Source organism: Colletotrichum chrysophilum (assembly GCF_026319265.1).
Source record: "Colletotrichum chrysophilum strain AFK26 chromosome Unknown scaffold_6, whole genome shotgun sequence".
Lineage (NCBI taxonomy): Eukaryota > Fungi > Ascomycota > Sordariomycetes > Glomerellales > Glomerellaceae > Colletotrichum > Colletotrichum chrysophilum.
This window is the reverse complement of record NW_026517293.1, coordinates 373,058-389,512: the sequence shown is the minus strand read 5'-3', so window position 1 is coordinate 389,512 and position 16,455 is coordinate 373,058. Positions and strand designations below refer to the sequence as shown.

Here is a 16,455-nt window from a genome sequence, read left to right as displayed (position 1 = left end):
CAAGCGCTGAAGAACCAGATTATGGGACTCACAATCTGATGCATGGCGACTCTCTGGAAGCTCAATCTGGGGGCGCTGAGATTTAACTTGCGCACCAACTGTGCAGCCATCTTACGCATCACCAACAGCACAATGCCGCCTGAAGAAAAAATGAAAACGCAATAAATGGTTCTCGTGGCAATTGAGGGCCGCTGACCGACTTTCTCAGCGCTAAGCTGCACCGTTTGATTCCTTTTGCGAGTAGCTTTGTCGCATTAGTCTCTTCGGGAAAAGAAGAAGAAAAGAGTGACACGATCTCCGACGTCCACTACTGTGTGGAAGACCAGACTGCTTCTTCCACGGTCGCTCTCTGCAGGCAAGGGAGCGAAAGAATGCGCGGACATCACCCCGACAGATCTTTCACAATAACTAGCAGCATTAGCAGCGCAATTATTCGTCGCTTGCCCGGCAATTTACGTACTTCGGCCGGTCAAGACCAACGGATCTTGAACGAGCTACAGATACCCAACGCGGTAAAGAGCTATCAAGCGGCCGAAGCTGTTTAACCCCGGGCGGCGTGGAGCCCAACCCAACCCCCTCTTCCCCGAGTCCCCAGAATCTCAGAGGGGGTGACCCAGAATTGCGTCGATCAAGAAGAGCATGGCGTCTAAACCCGAGCATGGGTCTGTCAGAGGGCTGTCAGAAGGAAAGCTGGCGGCAGCCTACTTCGTTCCCGCACTCCCTGTTGCTGCTTTTTCTCCGAGCCTAGCAAGAATGCCATGGTAAAGAGCGAGAAGAACGCGAGCCTGGAGTGTCGAATTTGCCGTGTCTCTTCCTCGTCTGCCTGGCTCTCCAATTATTAATCTTGCCCATCCTGCCAGCTGAGCTGCATCATGACAAACGGGCATTGTGTATCCGCCATCATCTGAATCCGTCGCCTGAAGGCTTCTTCTCCAGGAGATACAAAGTTCGTAGAGCTGCCATCCGATCTTATCCATCCTTCGAGACAAGCTCGCCACCACGAGAGAAACGCGACAGACAGCCAACCGGCCCCACCACATCTCATCGGCCCGCAGGGTTCTTTTGTTCGAGAATTTTTCGCCTGGAACGATCAACAAAAGGGGTGCATTGAGATCTCTCACTCGAGAGGCTTCCCCTCAACTAATAACAGGACTGAACCAAGGGAACAACACATCGATCGCTGAGAGAAAGACCAGTTCCAAACACCAACTCCCACCGCAGCAATGCGCTCCAACGACGCCCTCTCGACGTCGTCCAACTCCTCGACGGTGATGGAGAAGCCACAAGCCCCCGCAAGGACGGACCCAGAAAAGACGGAGGAGACGGGGGACCGCTCGCCCTACGGGTCCTCCACCCGCCATCCATCAATGGAGCGCATCCCCTCTCAGCAGCGCGAGACCGAGGCAAACATCTACCCGGAACCCGCCAACGTCGCCGAGGCCGACATCGAAAAGGGCGGCTTGGCGTCACCGTCGCCGGCCGCCGACGGGCAGGATGCCAAGAAAGACGGCGACGCACCTGCGGCGCCACCCGCAACCGCCGCGCCGGGCTTCAACCCCGCTGACTTCCCGGACGGCGGCACGCAGGCCTGGCTCGTCGTCTTTGGCGGTTGGTGCGCGCTGTTCTGCACGTTCGGGCTGATCAACTGCGTTGGCGTCTTCCAGGCGTATTACCTAGAGGGCCCGTTGAGGGAGTATCCTTCTTCGACGGTGTCGTGGATTACGAGTTTGCAGGTGTGGACGATGACATTCATGGGCGCTCTGGTAGGTTTGCCATTTTCCGATCGAAGTGACGTCGCTGACTTGTCGTAGTTCGGTCGCTTGTACGACTCATACGGCCCGAAATACCTCCTCTACGGCGGCACGATCGTGTACGTCTTCGGCCTAATGATGACCTCGTTGTCGACGCAGTACTACCAGTTCATCCTCGCCCAAAGTCTGGTATCCTCCATCGGATCCAGCGCCGCCTTCAACGCCTGCATGGCCTCCGTCACGTCGTGGTTCTTCCGCCGCAGGGGTGCCGCCCTAGGCATCATGGTCTCGGGGTCCTCCCTCGGCGGCGTCATCCTGCCCATCATGATGTCCAAGATGATCCCGCAGGTCGGCTTCCCGTGGGCCATCCGCACCGTCGCCTTCCTGTTCCTCTTCCTGCTGAGTATCGCGTGCTTGACGGTCAAGTCGCGTCTGCCTCCCAGGCCGCGGCCCTTCGTCCTCCAAGAGTACCTCGACGGCTTCCGCCAGCCCGCCTTCGCCATCACCATCTTTGGCCTGTTCCTCTTCTTCTGGGGCATGTTCCTGCCGTTCAACTTTGTCATCCTGCAGGCGCGGGCGCAGGGCATGGACGAGAACCTGGTGATTTACCTGCTCCCGATCATGAACGCCGTCAGCATCCTCGGCCGCATCATCCCGGGCATCGTCGCCGACAAGATGGGCCGCTACAACGTCATGATTCTCATCACCTTCATCAGCGCCCTCTTCTGCCTCGCGCTCTGGATACCAGGCAAGAGCAACGCCGCCATCATCGTTTTCCTTGTCATCTTCGGCTTCTCGTCGGGCGGTTTCATCTCGCTGGCACCTGCGCTGATTGCCCAAATCTCTGATATCAGACAGATCGGCATCCGGACTGGAACCGCGTTTGCCGTGCAGTCCTTTGGCGCGTTGACGGGCAGCCCCATTGCCGGTGCGATTGTCGCGTCGCAGGGTGGCAGCTTCCTCGGCCTGCAGCTGTTCTGCGGGTTTGCTATGCTCGCGGCTGTGGGCGTGTTCATCGCTGCGCGTACGGTACAGGTTGGACTTAAGTTGAAGGTTGTATAATTGAGTTTGGTTCATCGGGGAGGCGAAAGTTTAACGGGGAGAGCCGTCCCGGAGACGGACATTTCGGCCTACGAACACGGACCTTCGGCTCCGTACGGTGGCCATTTATGCCGCTCATCCGGCTTGTGGCATTGAGCCAAAGGATCGAGCCAAGGGAAATCAAAGATGATCCATGACTGGTGACGGGTCTGAGGCAGTAAGAAAACGTTTAGAGACGCCGGTCGGGGCGAAGAAGGGATTGACGCTGTGGATATTTTATACCAAAACACGCACTTGCGTTCGCGGGCGAAAACATAGAACAATAGTAATGATACACCACTCATTGAGATCGGCTTCCCGTCCCCTGTGTGCTTTTATGAGTTCTCGACAGGACGAGAGACGGAGTTCCCCCACATCAAGTCCGGAGTGCCACATCTAAGACGGGAACGCCACGTCAAAATGCCGTCTTTGCTGCTCCGGGTCGGCGTCGGGTTGCGGCCGGTCTGAAGATGGCCAGGGCAAGTTGCACGACGTCTGAAATCCTGAGCGCAACCAGCGCTCATATTTCTTTTTCTTGGTGACATCTCTGCAATGGGGACCTTCACCTATTGACCTTGGCTTATGGCAGGCAGCCGGGTATGCATCTCATAGTGTGCTGATACCACGCTAAAAGCTGACACAATCTGGTCCACCATGAGTCGCATCCCAATGGGTTGCGTGCAACTACGGCCCTGCCCCCAACTGAGCAACCGTTGATTCTAATCTCATTTGTTATGACATATTGACTGGATCTTCGGCATCATCGTCCGCACACATGGCATCTCCTCAGATCGATCCAGCACTTGACAGTCACCTGAAGGAGCTTTACGCCTCCTACCGTCATACCGAGGATATCGACGCCAAGGGAGCCTTCTTTTCTTCGTCATGCTACCAGATATGTCGACCTAATCCCTCGTTTGCTGCCCGCGACAGGGAGACCATCGTGCGCTACCTTCACGAGACGGCTCCCAATAAAAGCTCTCTCGCAGAAGAAAACACAGGGGCACTCAAGTCCAAAGGCTACTATACCATACGGCCATTGACAAACACCGAATTTGAGTTCGGCACTGATGAGCATGTCAGCCCCGCTGGCTTTGCTTCGGCCGAGGACGTCGAGGCAAAGGCTAGATCGGAGGGCTGGGTCGGGATGAGAGTCGACTTGTGGGATGAGCCCGTTGTTGCCGTCGACAGGGACGATTCACTCATGGTAAAAGTGCAGTACTGGTGGAGAAAAGAAGAGGATGGGTAGCTTCAAATTTTCCACGACATTATGTACCTGGGATCTAAGGATGGAAGCCAGGGCTCAGGAGGCGAGATACTAGAGTGAACGAGTGCTTCACTGCGACTTGGTTCAATGCGTCTCAAAATATCCGATGTATCTGTCCAGCATGCGCTATCAAGTAAAACGCGTGATGGCATTGCTACTATGAAAGTGTTGGTAAACGCTACCGAATGTCATGAGAACGACTAGCCGTCGGCGCCAAGCATACAAGATCAGCGATCACCGGAGCACCCAGGCTAGCCTCGGCTCACATTCCCCGCAGCCGGTGCATGGGGTCACTCATAAAATGCTATCAACCAGACATCTTCTCATTGCCAGCATTCTCTCGCGTAGACAATTCAACATGTCCGCTCAATCAAACGTGGAATCAATCGAATTGGCGACACCTTCGGCCGTATCTTTTCACACAGACGAACGGATAATCGACCCCAGCGACTCGACTGAAAGCCATGGAGTGCAGCATCACCATCAGCTCGAGCCCACTGACCGGGGCTTCGCGGCATGGAAGCTCCTCTTGACTGCGTTTGTTTTCGAGGCTCTCTTATGGGGTGATTAAACCTTTCGGTCTCGTATTCGCAGCGTCAACGGCTGATTAATTTCAGGCTTCCCGCTCTCCTTCGGTGTCTTCCAGAATTACTACTCCAAACAGCCCGCCTTTGAGAGCAACCGCTACATCCCGGTCGTCGGCAGTGTCGCCTCTGGTATCAGTTATCTTGGCGCACCGGCCGTTACACCCTTGATCAAGCGATTCCAGCGCTTTCAGACACAGATAATTTGGGCTGGATGCAAGTAGACACATGTGCCGGATCTTCATGGAATGTCACTGATACGGTAGTCAGGGCTCGTATGCATAGGAGGCGTCGTCCTCGCCTCGTTCTGCACCACCGTCGAGACTCTCATCCTTACTCAAGGAGTCGCCTACGGAGTTGGGTTCCTCATTTTCTACTACCCGATCCTCACCATGGTCAATGAGTACTGGATCACCCGCCGCGGGATGGCATACGGACTGCTATGCAGCTCATCGGGTGTCTCTGGGGCTGTATTCCCGTTCGCCATTGAGGCACTCTTAGACAAGTACGGCTACCAGACGACGCTGCGCGCTATCGCTGTTGCTCTGTTCGTCTTGACTGGGCCGTTGATCCCGTTCTTGAAAGGCCGCTTGCCGACTTCCGTTCACAGCACCTCGACCCGCATGGACTGGAGCTTTCTTCGCGATGCCCTCTTCTGGGTCTTCTCCATTTCCAACATTGCACAAGGCTTGGGCTACTTCTTTCCGTCTTTGTGGCTGCCGTCTTATGCTGCATCCATTGGTCTTAGCGGAAGAGACGGTGCTCTTCTACTCGCTTTGATGAGCGTCTCACAAGTCGCCGGCCAGCTCACCTTCGGTTGGCTATCGGACAGAAAGGTGCCCCTTGAGGCACTAACCATCGTTTCCACGATCATTTCAGCAACCTCAGCATTCGCCCTGTGGGGTCTTGCCCACACCTTGCCGCTTCTCATCGTCTTCGCCTTGGTCTACGGCTTCTTCGCAGCCGGCTTCACAGCCATGTGGGCAAGGATGACGACTGCAGTGAGCACCGACTCGACTGCTGTTCCCATGATATTCAGTCTTTTCAATTTTGGGAAAGGAGTAGGCAATGTTTTGGCTGGGCCGATAAGCGGAAACCTCCTACATCACATCACGTCGGCGGAAAGTTATGGCCTGGTCAAGTACAAAGGGGTGGTTGTTTTCACGGGATCGTGTATGGTCTTTAGCACCGTTGCCATTGGCTTCAGATACGCGAAACCCAGCTGGCCTCGAGAAGGCTAAAGTGACGTCTCTTGCTGTTAGATGAGGCATCAGAAGACCAATGTTGTCAATCGCATTCCAGGTTGTTGTAAGGACTTGCTCTATGCAAAATCTGTAGAAAGTTGGAATTCTTTGCTAGATAGCTCCACAAGTACATGTAGAGATTTTCCCAACCTTGGAAACTGAAGAAGGCTATAAGAAAGGTGGTTATACATATTCAGATGTAAATCAGGCTTGTTCAACCTCACTATCCGAGAGTGTCTGCAGTTCTCATGGGGTGCTTGGGAGAAACATTTGTGGGATTGACGCTGATCACCAAGCGTCACCCCGACTGGCGACCAACCGCCCGCTCGGCAATTTCAAAGACAAAATTAACAGCTTGAAGTGATGAATAGATTTCCTTCCTCTACCACTATTGATGTGTTGATTTCTCCTAGAGTTGCTCGGCTTGAGATGTTCTTGCCGCTGTCTCTCTTACAGACAAACACATTTTCCGCATACATTTACCATAGACATGGCTCTGTGGGCGCAATGAGAAGGAGTGGGGATCGTATACTTTACTGCGACGTTACGGGGATAAGCCCAGCTGAAGAAGGTTCACGAAAGTTTGCGGTAAAAGGACCGAACCGCTGATGTGCAATTTCATGAAAGTCTCCCACCGGCATCTTATTTTATCTACAGCAGATTTATTATTAAGCAGACGTCTATTTAACACCCGAAGTCTAGACGCCGCGATTGTTTGTCAAAGCGGGATGCCAGGGGAAAACAACCTCCTGTCGAGGATGACCGCGGAAGAAACACAGACCATTGATCCATCTCTTCGTGACCAAGTTTGGACGGTGGTAGCCATCCTCTAATTGAGCTCCCTGTGATTCAATCTCAATAGAGACATGTTTGTCAATATCGTTGGGGTACGAATTACAAGATCCCTCCTCTTTTGGTTTGGATGAGGTGAAGACGTATATCGGTTCGTCCGCCCAAGACTCGGGTTTGTCGATGGTGAACCCGTACGAGTGTTCACTCTCGCTGTCGCTGTCGCTGCCGCTGCCGCTGCCCAATTCTGATTCAAGCTGGCCTACTGCATCTTCTTCTCCCGACCAATCCTCGTCATTATCCCACTCGCTACACCCTGGAAATTCTTCGCAATCGTCAAGTATGAAGATGCCCTTGTAAGAAAAATCGCTGTCACCTTCTAGAATCCCCCCAAGACACAGCGGCTTATGAGCATCCATCGCGGCCACCACCATTTTGGCCATGGTTCTCATGTACCATCGAGAAAATGACTCATTGTAATCAAAATGCAGGCTCTTATCGATGAATTTTGCAACTTCTTTTGCAATTGGCGTGTACCCAAGTAACTCCAGAACATGCTGAAGCTGGCTCAGCCGCCAAAGTACATAGTCTTGTCTAGCCAGCGGATTTCTGTCATCTTTCCTGGACGAAAATTGTTCAATCGGAGCCTGGAAGCGAAGATGAAGCTTCCACAGGTGACCCTTGGTTAGCATACCTCTGGGTGTGAGTACGACGTTGTTGAAACGACATCCCTTGTTGAAGAGAAGCGGTTTCTTGGAGTGTGGCGGACAGAATCCATCAAAGGATTCATCCTCGATAAAGCTCGAGACCGTCTTCTGCAAGCATTCTTGTTTCTGCTCTCTGTCCAAAGGCTCATTCTTTATCATCTCCCCGTTGAGAAGGTACAAAGCCAGCAGGGCCAGGCTTACACTGTGATCGCCTCTCCGCAATTTCACATCGTCCAGCCTGATGGAATATTGGCAGCAATTGGCGATGATCGCCAGCCTGTCGGAGCAGTATTTGCTTTCGCGTGGCTCAATGTCTTTGATTATCCTCGGCGACTGGGACCATCGAGTCAGGTACTGTGCGTCAGGGGCCGTATCTCTCAGCAAGATCTCGTAGTTGGAGGCCTTCCCGAGAATGCGATCTGCACTGGCGGCCAGATTCGGCCTCTCTTTCTTACAGGCTAGGCAAAGCTGTGTCACCTGTCTATGAAAGTCGATAGACTTGATGCATAGCTCGCCACCGGTCGTGCCAAAGACCTTCTTCTTATGCCTCTTCTCCTTTTCAATTCCAAGGTCCGGAGAGTGGGGGATCAGGAGCTTCATCTTGCTTTCGCTGAGATACTTCTCCTGAAAGGTCCAGGCCCTGCTCCACCACAAGTCGGATGTGATTGCTTCCAGAAGGTCCATAGCATCCCGAAGTATCTGCGACGATGATACCGCCAGGGGACTCAGTCTGAACTCCGCAGAACCCGTCATGTGGGTAATAAAAACGCCTTCGAGGATGTCGGCCAAGAGACGCACGTTCTCCTTGGAATTGATCCGTCTTGCGAGTAAGGAGATTGGGTGGCCGCTCAGTCCGTAGACCAGGTCCATCGCTTGCATTCCTTGGGTCTTTTCCGGCCCTTCTTCTTGGACGATGCAGTGCTGGTCTATCCACACGTACTTCAGATGTCCTGGCTGGGCACTTGTGTAATGCCGAATTCTCTCGAAGACCTTGTCGCGTACTCCTGACGGTTGGAAGTCATCTTTCAATGATGTCTCTACGTTGAAGCCTCCGAACCTCGGGTCTTCGTCCTGCGCAGCATTCCAAGTTCAAGATACAGCGACATAGTCGCTCTTCGCTTCGGCGTTGTACCCTCTTCGACGTCGCCATTTCCCCGGAGAACGAGTATCATCACTGCCTGCGCCGCGTTTGTTGTCTGGTTCGAAGTAGAGGACATCTAATTTCCTGACGAATTGTAGAGGTTTTGATTGGTCGACAATGGCTTTCTGGACGTCTAGGAGCTGATCAACCAGGCTTTTTCCACTCTCAGAGACGATGGATTGTAACGAACGGTCTCGATCATCGATATCAATCCGTGGGTCCGCCATGATGGCGCCAGAGACAGCAGCGCCTTTGATTCGGGATGACAAATGCAGCCGTTCCTCGGCCGAGTCTGGTGGATTTGGCATGTTGGCCGGTCGCAGACGCGTCAACGGGCGCGTTCCGCCAGTTGGGATCGTCGAGAGCGCATGACGATGTGGCTTAGGGCGTAGTACGTACTGTTCCCACTTCCCGCGGGCCCTTGACCGACCCCTGAATCCCTGTCTTTTACCACTCTAATTCTTAAAATTGTGACCTGGGTACGCATTTGTGCAGGCTGTGCAGCCGCTACGCTCAGTTTTCCGCGGTGCTCTTCAAGCGCCTCTCATCAGTACGTCACCTGCGGCGTTGTTGGCGACCTATCGGACAACTACCGATTCACGTTGTCAATGAGAGCCGCGACTCTGGCTGAGACATGTTCGCTGCAGAGACGGAAGACATGGACATTTTCTTAGACTAAAAAAAAAAAAAAAACGCTCAAGTCACAGAGCCTTGCCTTGCCTGGATTCAGAGACGGTACGGGTGGTCGATGACCAGGATCCGGTTCGGGTTCGGGTCTTCAGAGCCTCGCCGGAAATGTATGTTGCCGACAGGCTCACAGCTCAACGGAGTACGCGTACAAGGCAGATCTTTACAGTTACCGGTAGAGATTCTGACAACACACATGATTGGGCGCCGGTGGGATGAGGGAAATGAGGAGTTGCTGTAACACCATCGTAGATTGAGGGAGTGCCATTGCGCGTTCCCAACTTCTAATCCCTTCAAATGTGGGCATCGTGGAGTGGCCCGTCCCAACAGCGCCCACCGTCCATGCCACCTCCCGAAAATGCCTGCCTCCCGGAATGCTTGCTTTCTTAACCTCAAGTCTGGCTGTCCAATCGGCACTTATCTAATTCACGTTGAGCTGACGATTCAGGATGGTTTAATTTGAGAGAGCTTGCTGGGAGGGAGAAAAGCCTTGATGCTCGACATGACAACCCGGCCGCTGCTTGACGGGATACTACGAAATCCTTGTGAATCTTGCGATGAGAAGTATTTTGGGAAGATAGAATGCAACATGTAGTGGCTCCTGAGATGACATCGACTGGAACTCAATTGGTCGCCAGCTCCGTGGTGAAGCCAAGGACTTCGATGTCAGCCTTTGGATCGTCGTGACCAAGCTTTAAGGCTACCTATCTCGTTGGGACCGATATACAAGAGTTGATCGTCATGTGCAACTTGTAGAGCCTGAACACTTGATGGCCATCAGACAATCGGACGAAACAAGATCTTTGATGCGTTTCGATCTCATCCTGTCACCGTCTCAAGATCGTAGAAGTTCAGACCAACCGATCACGGATGCACCCGTATCACTGGACAAGTTCTAAACGAAGAATTTTCTTCTTTCTCAGCCAGGTACAATATCTCAAATTGATGAACTCGGAAGCCAAGAGCAAGGCGACTCCGAATCACACAATCCAATAGATGTGATATCACTAGGCCCAGGGACGCGCAGCAGCACCCCCGCATCCCGAGCTGAGCCACTTTTTACGTCCGTCGGCGATAGACGCCTAAAGCATGCCCTACAGGTAAGAAGCCTCGGCTCAGTCCTACTATGTCAATTCTCGGCTACGGTGTAGTAAACAACGTAGCAACCTCTCATGATAAACCAATTCATTAATGAAGATTGTGGTTGGTCGCGGTAGAGCCAAACCCCGCAGGTTCACGGGATGTTGTTGTAAGGAGGCACAGGTATCTGCATCCCTGAGAGTTTAGAAAACTTCCCGAAGCCACTGCGCAGCAAACGTGTGCTGGCCTTCCCGCTCGGTAGTCTATTTTTACAGCATCAGTTAAACAACAAACCGGGCGTGATTGGCCAATTCGGGTCTGTGAACGCGTCCTCACCAACAAGCCAAAGCCATCCAAGTGGGCTTTGTTTCGGCATGTGGGATGCCATCCCGTTCAAAAGGAGGCTTAAACGGCGGCCCCGACTCCACTCTTGACGGAAGGCTTGCGTGTAGGGCCACATCCGGATGCTTGGTCTGGCTCGCGGAGCCCTCCGCTCCTCGCCCTGCCGGGATATGATCGAGAGAAAATTAGCCTATGTGGAGGCCGGTGTCCGGGGTGGATTTGTTATGCACAACCCGCCATTCGCCAGTCGGCCGTCCACGACGCCCTTAGCCCCGTGCCAAGACGTTGAATCTAGGTGTTGATGGCTTTTGCGCCAAACAGAGTAAGGGGGCCAATTTGGCAAAGGGGGCAACGTCGTCGTCGTCTTCGTCTAAGGGCTCCACCGGCCGAGGCTCTGTCTCCCCGGTACCACGGTCCCTACCTTACGCCGGGTAAAGAAAGTTGACGTTGCTGGCCCGGGACAGGGGCGAAGCATTGGACGCTAGCTCTACCATCACGGCGGAAGCCCACGCAATCGAGGCCCTCCGGAGCCACCGTACACGTCTCCCGAGTCAATGGCGGAGGCTAATTGTGATGGCTGTGATGGGTTGAGCTCCACTGTTGGACTCATGCGACGAACTCCCATCATGGCACTGAGGCGGTTCGTGGGGGATGGCTCTGATTTGGATGTCATCTCATTGAGTATAATAACCCAAGCTCGATTCCCTCCAGAACCAAAAAGAAGATCCTCATCAGCATCACCTTCACTCCACAACCATCTACCTCTCGCTTTCACTTCCAACTCATCCTCTTGTTCACATCAAGTCGAATAAGCAACTTTCTTTTCATCAACACTCCAGTCACAAACAGCCAACATGCGCTTTTCCACCGTCGCCTCCGGCTTGGCCCTCCTCTCCGGCGCCATTGCCCACCCCGGCCACGACCTCACCGAAGAGATCGCCGAGCGCCGCGCTTTCCTCGGCAACGTCAAGCGCGCCAGCTTGGCTCACTGCGCTGATAAGCTTAAGGCTCGCGGCGTCACTGCCCGCAACGTCGCCCGTCGCTCCGCCCAGGTCGAGAAGGCCCGCCAGAAGCGCAGCCTGAAGAAGCGCGACGCCGCTACCGTCCTCGCCGAGTCCCACAACCAGACTGCTCTTGGCTACACCCTCGAGACCGACGCCGCCACTCTCTTCTCCGGCAACAACTCCTGCGTTCTTACCCCTGAGGTTACCCAGGGTCCTTACTGTAAGCACACTCACTCGGGCGTTCCACAATCATCACTCCATACTAACACTTTTACCAGACGTCTCTGGCGAGTCTGTCCGCCGCAACATCATCGAGGAGCAGGAGGGTGTCGACATTGTCCTCGACTACCAGGTCATCGACGTCGACACTTGCGAGCCTGTCCCCAATGTCTACCTTGAGATGTGGCACTGCAACTCCACTGGTGTCTACTCCGGCATCGTCGCCAGCGGTAACGGCGACTCCTCCGACGAGACCAACATCGACAAGACCTGGCTCCGCGGCATCCAGCCCACCGATGAGGATGGTGTTGCTCAGTTCGAGTCCATCTTCCCCGGCCACTACACCTCCCGTGCCACCCACATCCACTTGATGGTCCACCACAACGCCACCCTCTACTCCAACGGCACCCTCGGCAACGAGATCACCGCTTCCCACGTCGGCCAGACCTTCTTCGACCAGGACCTCATCTCCGCCGTCGAGGCCTTCGCCCCCTACAACACCAACACCCAGGAGCTCACCACCAACGCCGACGACTCCATCCTTTCCGAGGAGACCGCCACCGACGGTGTTGACCCCATGATGGAGTACACTCTCCTCGGCGATAGCGTCACTGACGGCCTCTTTGCTTGGATGGCCTTCGGCATCAACACCACCCTGTCTCAGACCGTCACCCCCGCCGCCTTCCGCTACGAGTCCGGCGGTGTCGAGAACTCCAACTCCGGCGGCGGTGGTGCCGGCGGCAGCCCCCCCAACGGCACTGCTCCCCCTTCCTAAGCGCTCCATCTCTTGATGGTTGAGCAAAATTGATCGATTGGGAATTTGGACATGCATAAGCGATGGAAGCAATTGGACACTGGGGTTGATTGCAATGGGTTGTCAAGGAATAGCATTTAGATCGGCGTTGTTTGTTTGTCTTTGGTACATGTACACACTTTGACTCTTGTATAAACATTATATCCACAAAATCAAATGTTCTTGCAAATACGCGAACTTTCATCTTCTCTGTCAACCTTGACTTGCTACATCATTGGTCTCCAAGTGTAGACACTTGGCCTCCTGCACTTCTGGTCGCCATTTGCGAAAGTATTTTTCTACTTCATTTCGATGTGACCTCCAGTTTCAGGGTTCAAGCAGTCGGTGTTGGCAGGCATGAGCAAGCTGAGCTAACCCTCGAAATCACATTCGTCGGGCAAGCCTCAGCAGCGTATGCAGGCACCACCGACACATCAGCGATGACGGTCTTTGTGAACTCGCCGCACAATTCCTGAGACTCCTCCAGCCGACCAGGGATACTAGATGCCCTGAGAGCGCGCAGGCAGTTGTCTGCGTTGCAAGTCTTGGGCTTGCATGCCTCCTTCTTTGTCATTTTCACAAGGTAAGCACCGCGCTCAATGGTGTTGACGAAAATGAAGCCCGATTTGAAATACGCGTACGAAGACCATGTTCCAGAGAACTGAATAGCTCCACCTCCGGGTAAAGAATCATCCTCGGGGTAGATGTCGAAATAGGCGATCTCGCATACGCTGTTGCCGGTGGGATCGTCGGGGACCGAGGAGATGTCCCAGACCCGAACACCTGCGCCATAGTTTGATTGCACAAGGAGGTCACCGACAACGTACTGGTTGTGATCGATTCCCTTGACGTTGTGCTTGAACAGTCCTTTTTGAAGAGGCTTTTCGAGACTCGAGATGTCCCAGATGTACGTGACTGGGTATCCATCCGCAGCCGGACCAGCGAGCTCGTCTTCGTCGTACTCGTCATCCATGAAGAGCCATTCTGGAACCATCAGTACCGTTTCAGTCTAGGCGATTCAGTAGTTGGTACATACCTTGCCAGTTAACGTCATTGACCCAGCCCTGGTGAGTGAAGGTGGCGCCCTCATAAGATGTGCGAGAGATGATCTTGGAGTCCTTCTTGTCGGAGACATCGTAGCTAGGAGGAGCCAAATTAGGACTGGTGGAGACATGAATCATTCTTCTCCATGACAACTTACATAGTCAAAGTGTCTTCGTTGTATCCATAGCAAATATCCCGCCCGAAGTACTTGGAATCGGGGCCACGGTAGATAAGACATTGAGCCTGAACGAGAAATGTCAGTCATGACCTAAAGCGCTTACGCAGTTCGCTGCTCCAAAGACCTACATCGTGAACGTAGCCATCTTGTCCATCGCATCCGAGTGCAACAGGGTTGCTGGGGTCTTCCAGGCTGAAGAAGTAAAGACCTCCCATGCAGCTCACGTTGCGCGGTTGAACGCCAACAGCAACGGCATAGTTAGCCTCTTCGTTGACAACAACATTGTGGCTACGTCCCAAGGGAAGCGTCTCAATGAAGTGACCGGTAAGATCCTTGTCATTCGAAAAGAGGACAGGGGCTTCAGATGGATCGATGTCGAGGAGCTAGTTATCAAGTTAGGCGAATGTTAATCCTTTTGGTCTTGTTTCGCTCTCACCTTTGTCATGTCAAAGATCTGGATGCCGTGGCCCTCAAGCTCGCTGCCAATAAGCATGTAGTTCTTGTAGGGCCGGATCTCATGCCAGTAAGCTCTGTCGCCCACAGGAGAATAGGTCGGACTGCATTGAGTCAGTAGAATCCTGCGATGTCATTGTAATCATTCTTGAACTCACAGGAAACCGAGGTTCAGCATCTTTCCCTCTGGCAAGATCTCGATGAAGGCACATCCATCGAACATACCGCTGACTAAATAATCACGGTCAGTGTCCGTGGGATATCGTATCAGTGTTTTCAATGTTTACCAATAAACTCGCGACCAGAGTCAGGGTCGGTCCAACCCCATGAAGAGCTGCCGCTCTTACCACGGTAGTCGGTGTTCGGAGACCCAAGCGTCGCGTGGTTGATGAAGTCGTAGAGGTCCATCTAGGGAGAACGCAGCCATGAGCGATGGTTTGCGAGCTTGTCACAACTCCCAACTTACATTCTTGCACTTGAACTTGTGCAGAGGGCTGTCGGGGATGGCCTCAGCGTAACCATCAACACACTTGGTGTAACCAAGTCTGGGCCACTGAGATGAGTTCATGAGACCCACGGCTTCTTCGGCTTCCCAATGGGACTAGATATCATCATTAGACTTGGCCCGATCACAGATACTTTCTGAATTGTGTACATACAATCTTCCTGGCCATGAGTCTCTCGTGAATCACACCCGAGTCATAGAGCTCTGGAACAATTAGCAAGTGGTTTGAATGGCTCCTCGGGAGGAGAACACACCAGCAGCGCGAGCTTCATCCTTCGGGAGCTCCCTTGCCTGGACAGCAACAGCGGTGAAGATCGCTGCACTGGTGATGGAGTTCAGACGCATGGTGTGCTGATTTGACGATTGCACTTCTTGGCTCCTTTAGGAATCAACGCAAGTGAGTCGCACGTTGTCAGGGCTGCGTTCTACTGCGCAGCGAGATCTATGAATGCGACATGACCATTGTATTTATCTGTCCGCCATGCTTCTACGTGACATCACTGAAATCTATCAACCCTCCGACGTCCCCGTCAGGTCCCAGAAAGGCAGGAAACAAACTTCTTGGCGAGTCCCGGCGTATGCTGGACCCCGGGACCAGGCCGAAAAAGCCACCCGATCATCCAGGCACCAAGCTTCTAATTGTCCTTCATGCTGGTTTTTCACGCATGGCTGGACTACTACCCCGCGTTCGGCGAGACCATAATGCGTGACTTAAGATGAATTTGGAAGGAGACAAGACTTTTGCTAGCCAAGCCAAGAAAGCCAAGCTTTTCCCAGATAAGCAGAGGTGCTGTCCGTTGGAAACCGAATGCAACATCGGGACGCTTGGGAAACGGTGAATGTTGCGACGAAAGCTATTACCAAGACTAGCTGCAGCTAGATGGTCTTTTTGGAGCTCGGCGTCCCACTAGACATAATGTTTCTGGGTACGATAGGTCGTGTTTTGCTTCCAGCCGTGTGTTCTGACATGGGTACGAGTTCCGCGAATTGCCAAGACTTAAAAAATCGCTATCAGTCCCCAATCAAAATACGTAACATGTCTTTCTGTCCAACTTGTGATAAATTAACAGCGACTGCTCTCGGGCAGAAGTTGTGCTCTTGGAGAAGTCGTTTTACCCATCCTTTTGAACCTCAAAAGTTGCACACGATTTCGATGCTCACTAATCGTCTCCCAAGCGAACAACTTCGATTACAATGATCCCATGAAGGAAGGCAATGCGTGCCAAAACGCTCAATAGGAAGCCCTTCTTACCTGATTTCAACACACTATATACGAGCGCTTCTCGATACTATGAATTTCGGTTTGAAAGGATCTCTCTACCATGTATCTTGGCCCTGCCCAAATCGAAATCGGTTCTCCGGACCGAAGCGAAATGCATGCGATCGAGAGAAGAAACACGTACGCACAGTGACTGTGCAAGGGGAACCATGATCGATACGTGTTTGCATAGACAGGATACACTCCGGAATTTTCCATTGAATTTGCATCGGATGCCAGTGACAAAGGCCGGAAAACCAGAACCGTTGGTTTCAAGGTGGCTGCACCGTGTCCGCTAAAGCTACAGCGACGGTGTTCGCTGAGGCGCT

General features: G+C 53.2%; 6 protein-coding genes across 6 annotated transcripts; 4 read left to right on the top strand and 2 right to left on the bottom strand.

Annotated features, from left to right (window-relative positions):
* Positions 1–1,223: 1,223 nt before the first annotated feature.
* Positions 1,224–2,813, top strand: COL26b_001430 (uncharacterized protein; the record flags this gene model as incomplete). Its single annotated transcript, XM_053174380.1, has 2 exons — positions 1,224–1,763; positions 1,812–2,813. 2 exons carry the CDS (start codon positions 1,224–1,226, stop codon positions 2,811–2,813), a joined length of 1,542 nt encoding a protein of 513 aa, XP_053041690.1.
* A 793-nt stretch (positions 2,814–3,606) lies between these two features.
* Positions 3,607–4,080, top strand: COL26b_001429 (uncharacterized protein; the record flags this gene model as incomplete). The annotated part of the gene is made up of 1 exon (XM_053174379.1): positions 3,607–4,080. The coding sequence occupies one exon, from the start codon at positions 3,607–3,609 to the stop codon at positions 4,078–4,080; it is 474 nt and encodes a 157-aa protein (XP_053041689.1).
* Positions 4,081–5,074: 994 nt separating this feature from the next.
* COL26b_001428 (uncharacterized protein) lies at positions 5,075–5,747 on the top strand (the record flags this gene model as incomplete). The annotated part of the gene is made up of 2 exons (XM_053174378.1): positions 5,075–5,683; positions 5,742–5,747. 2 exons carry the CDS (start codon positions 5,075–5,077, stop codon positions 5,745–5,747), a joined length of 615 nt encoding a protein of 204 aa, XP_053041688.1.
* Positions 5,748–7,283: 1,536 nt separating this feature from the next.
* On the bottom strand, positions 7,284–8,292 carry COL26b_001427 (uncharacterized protein; the record flags this gene model as incomplete). Its single annotated transcript, XM_053174377.1, has 2 exons — positions 7,284–7,336; positions 7,410–8,292. 2 exons carry the CDS (start codon positions 8,290–8,292, stop codon positions 7,284–7,286), a joined length of 936 nt encoding a protein of 311 aa, XP_053041687.1.
* A 3,234-nt stretch (positions 8,293–11,526) lies between these two features.
* COL26b_001426 (uncharacterized protein) lies at positions 11,527–12,670 on the top strand (the record flags this gene model as incomplete). The annotated part of the gene is made up of 2 exons (XM_053174376.1): positions 11,527–11,896; positions 11,955–12,670. The coding sequence occupies 2 exons, from the start codon at positions 11,527–11,529 to the stop codon at positions 12,668–12,670; spliced, it is 1,086 nt and encodes a 361-aa protein (XP_053041686.1).
* A 352-nt stretch (positions 12,671–13,022) lies between these two features.
* On the bottom strand, positions 13,023–15,213 carry COL26b_001425 (uncharacterized protein; the record flags this gene model as incomplete). The annotated part of the gene is made up of 10 exons (XM_053174375.1): positions 13,023–13,672; positions 13,725–13,828; positions 13,890–13,975; positions 14,039–14,293; positions 14,347–14,467; positions 14,522–14,594; positions 14,651–14,771; positions 14,830–14,964; positions 15,023–15,072; positions 15,123–15,213. 10 exons carry the CDS (start codon positions 15,211–15,213, stop codon positions 13,023–13,025), a joined length of 1,686 nt encoding a protein of 561 aa, XP_053041685.1.
* Positions 15,214–16,455: the final 1,242 nt, after the last annotated feature.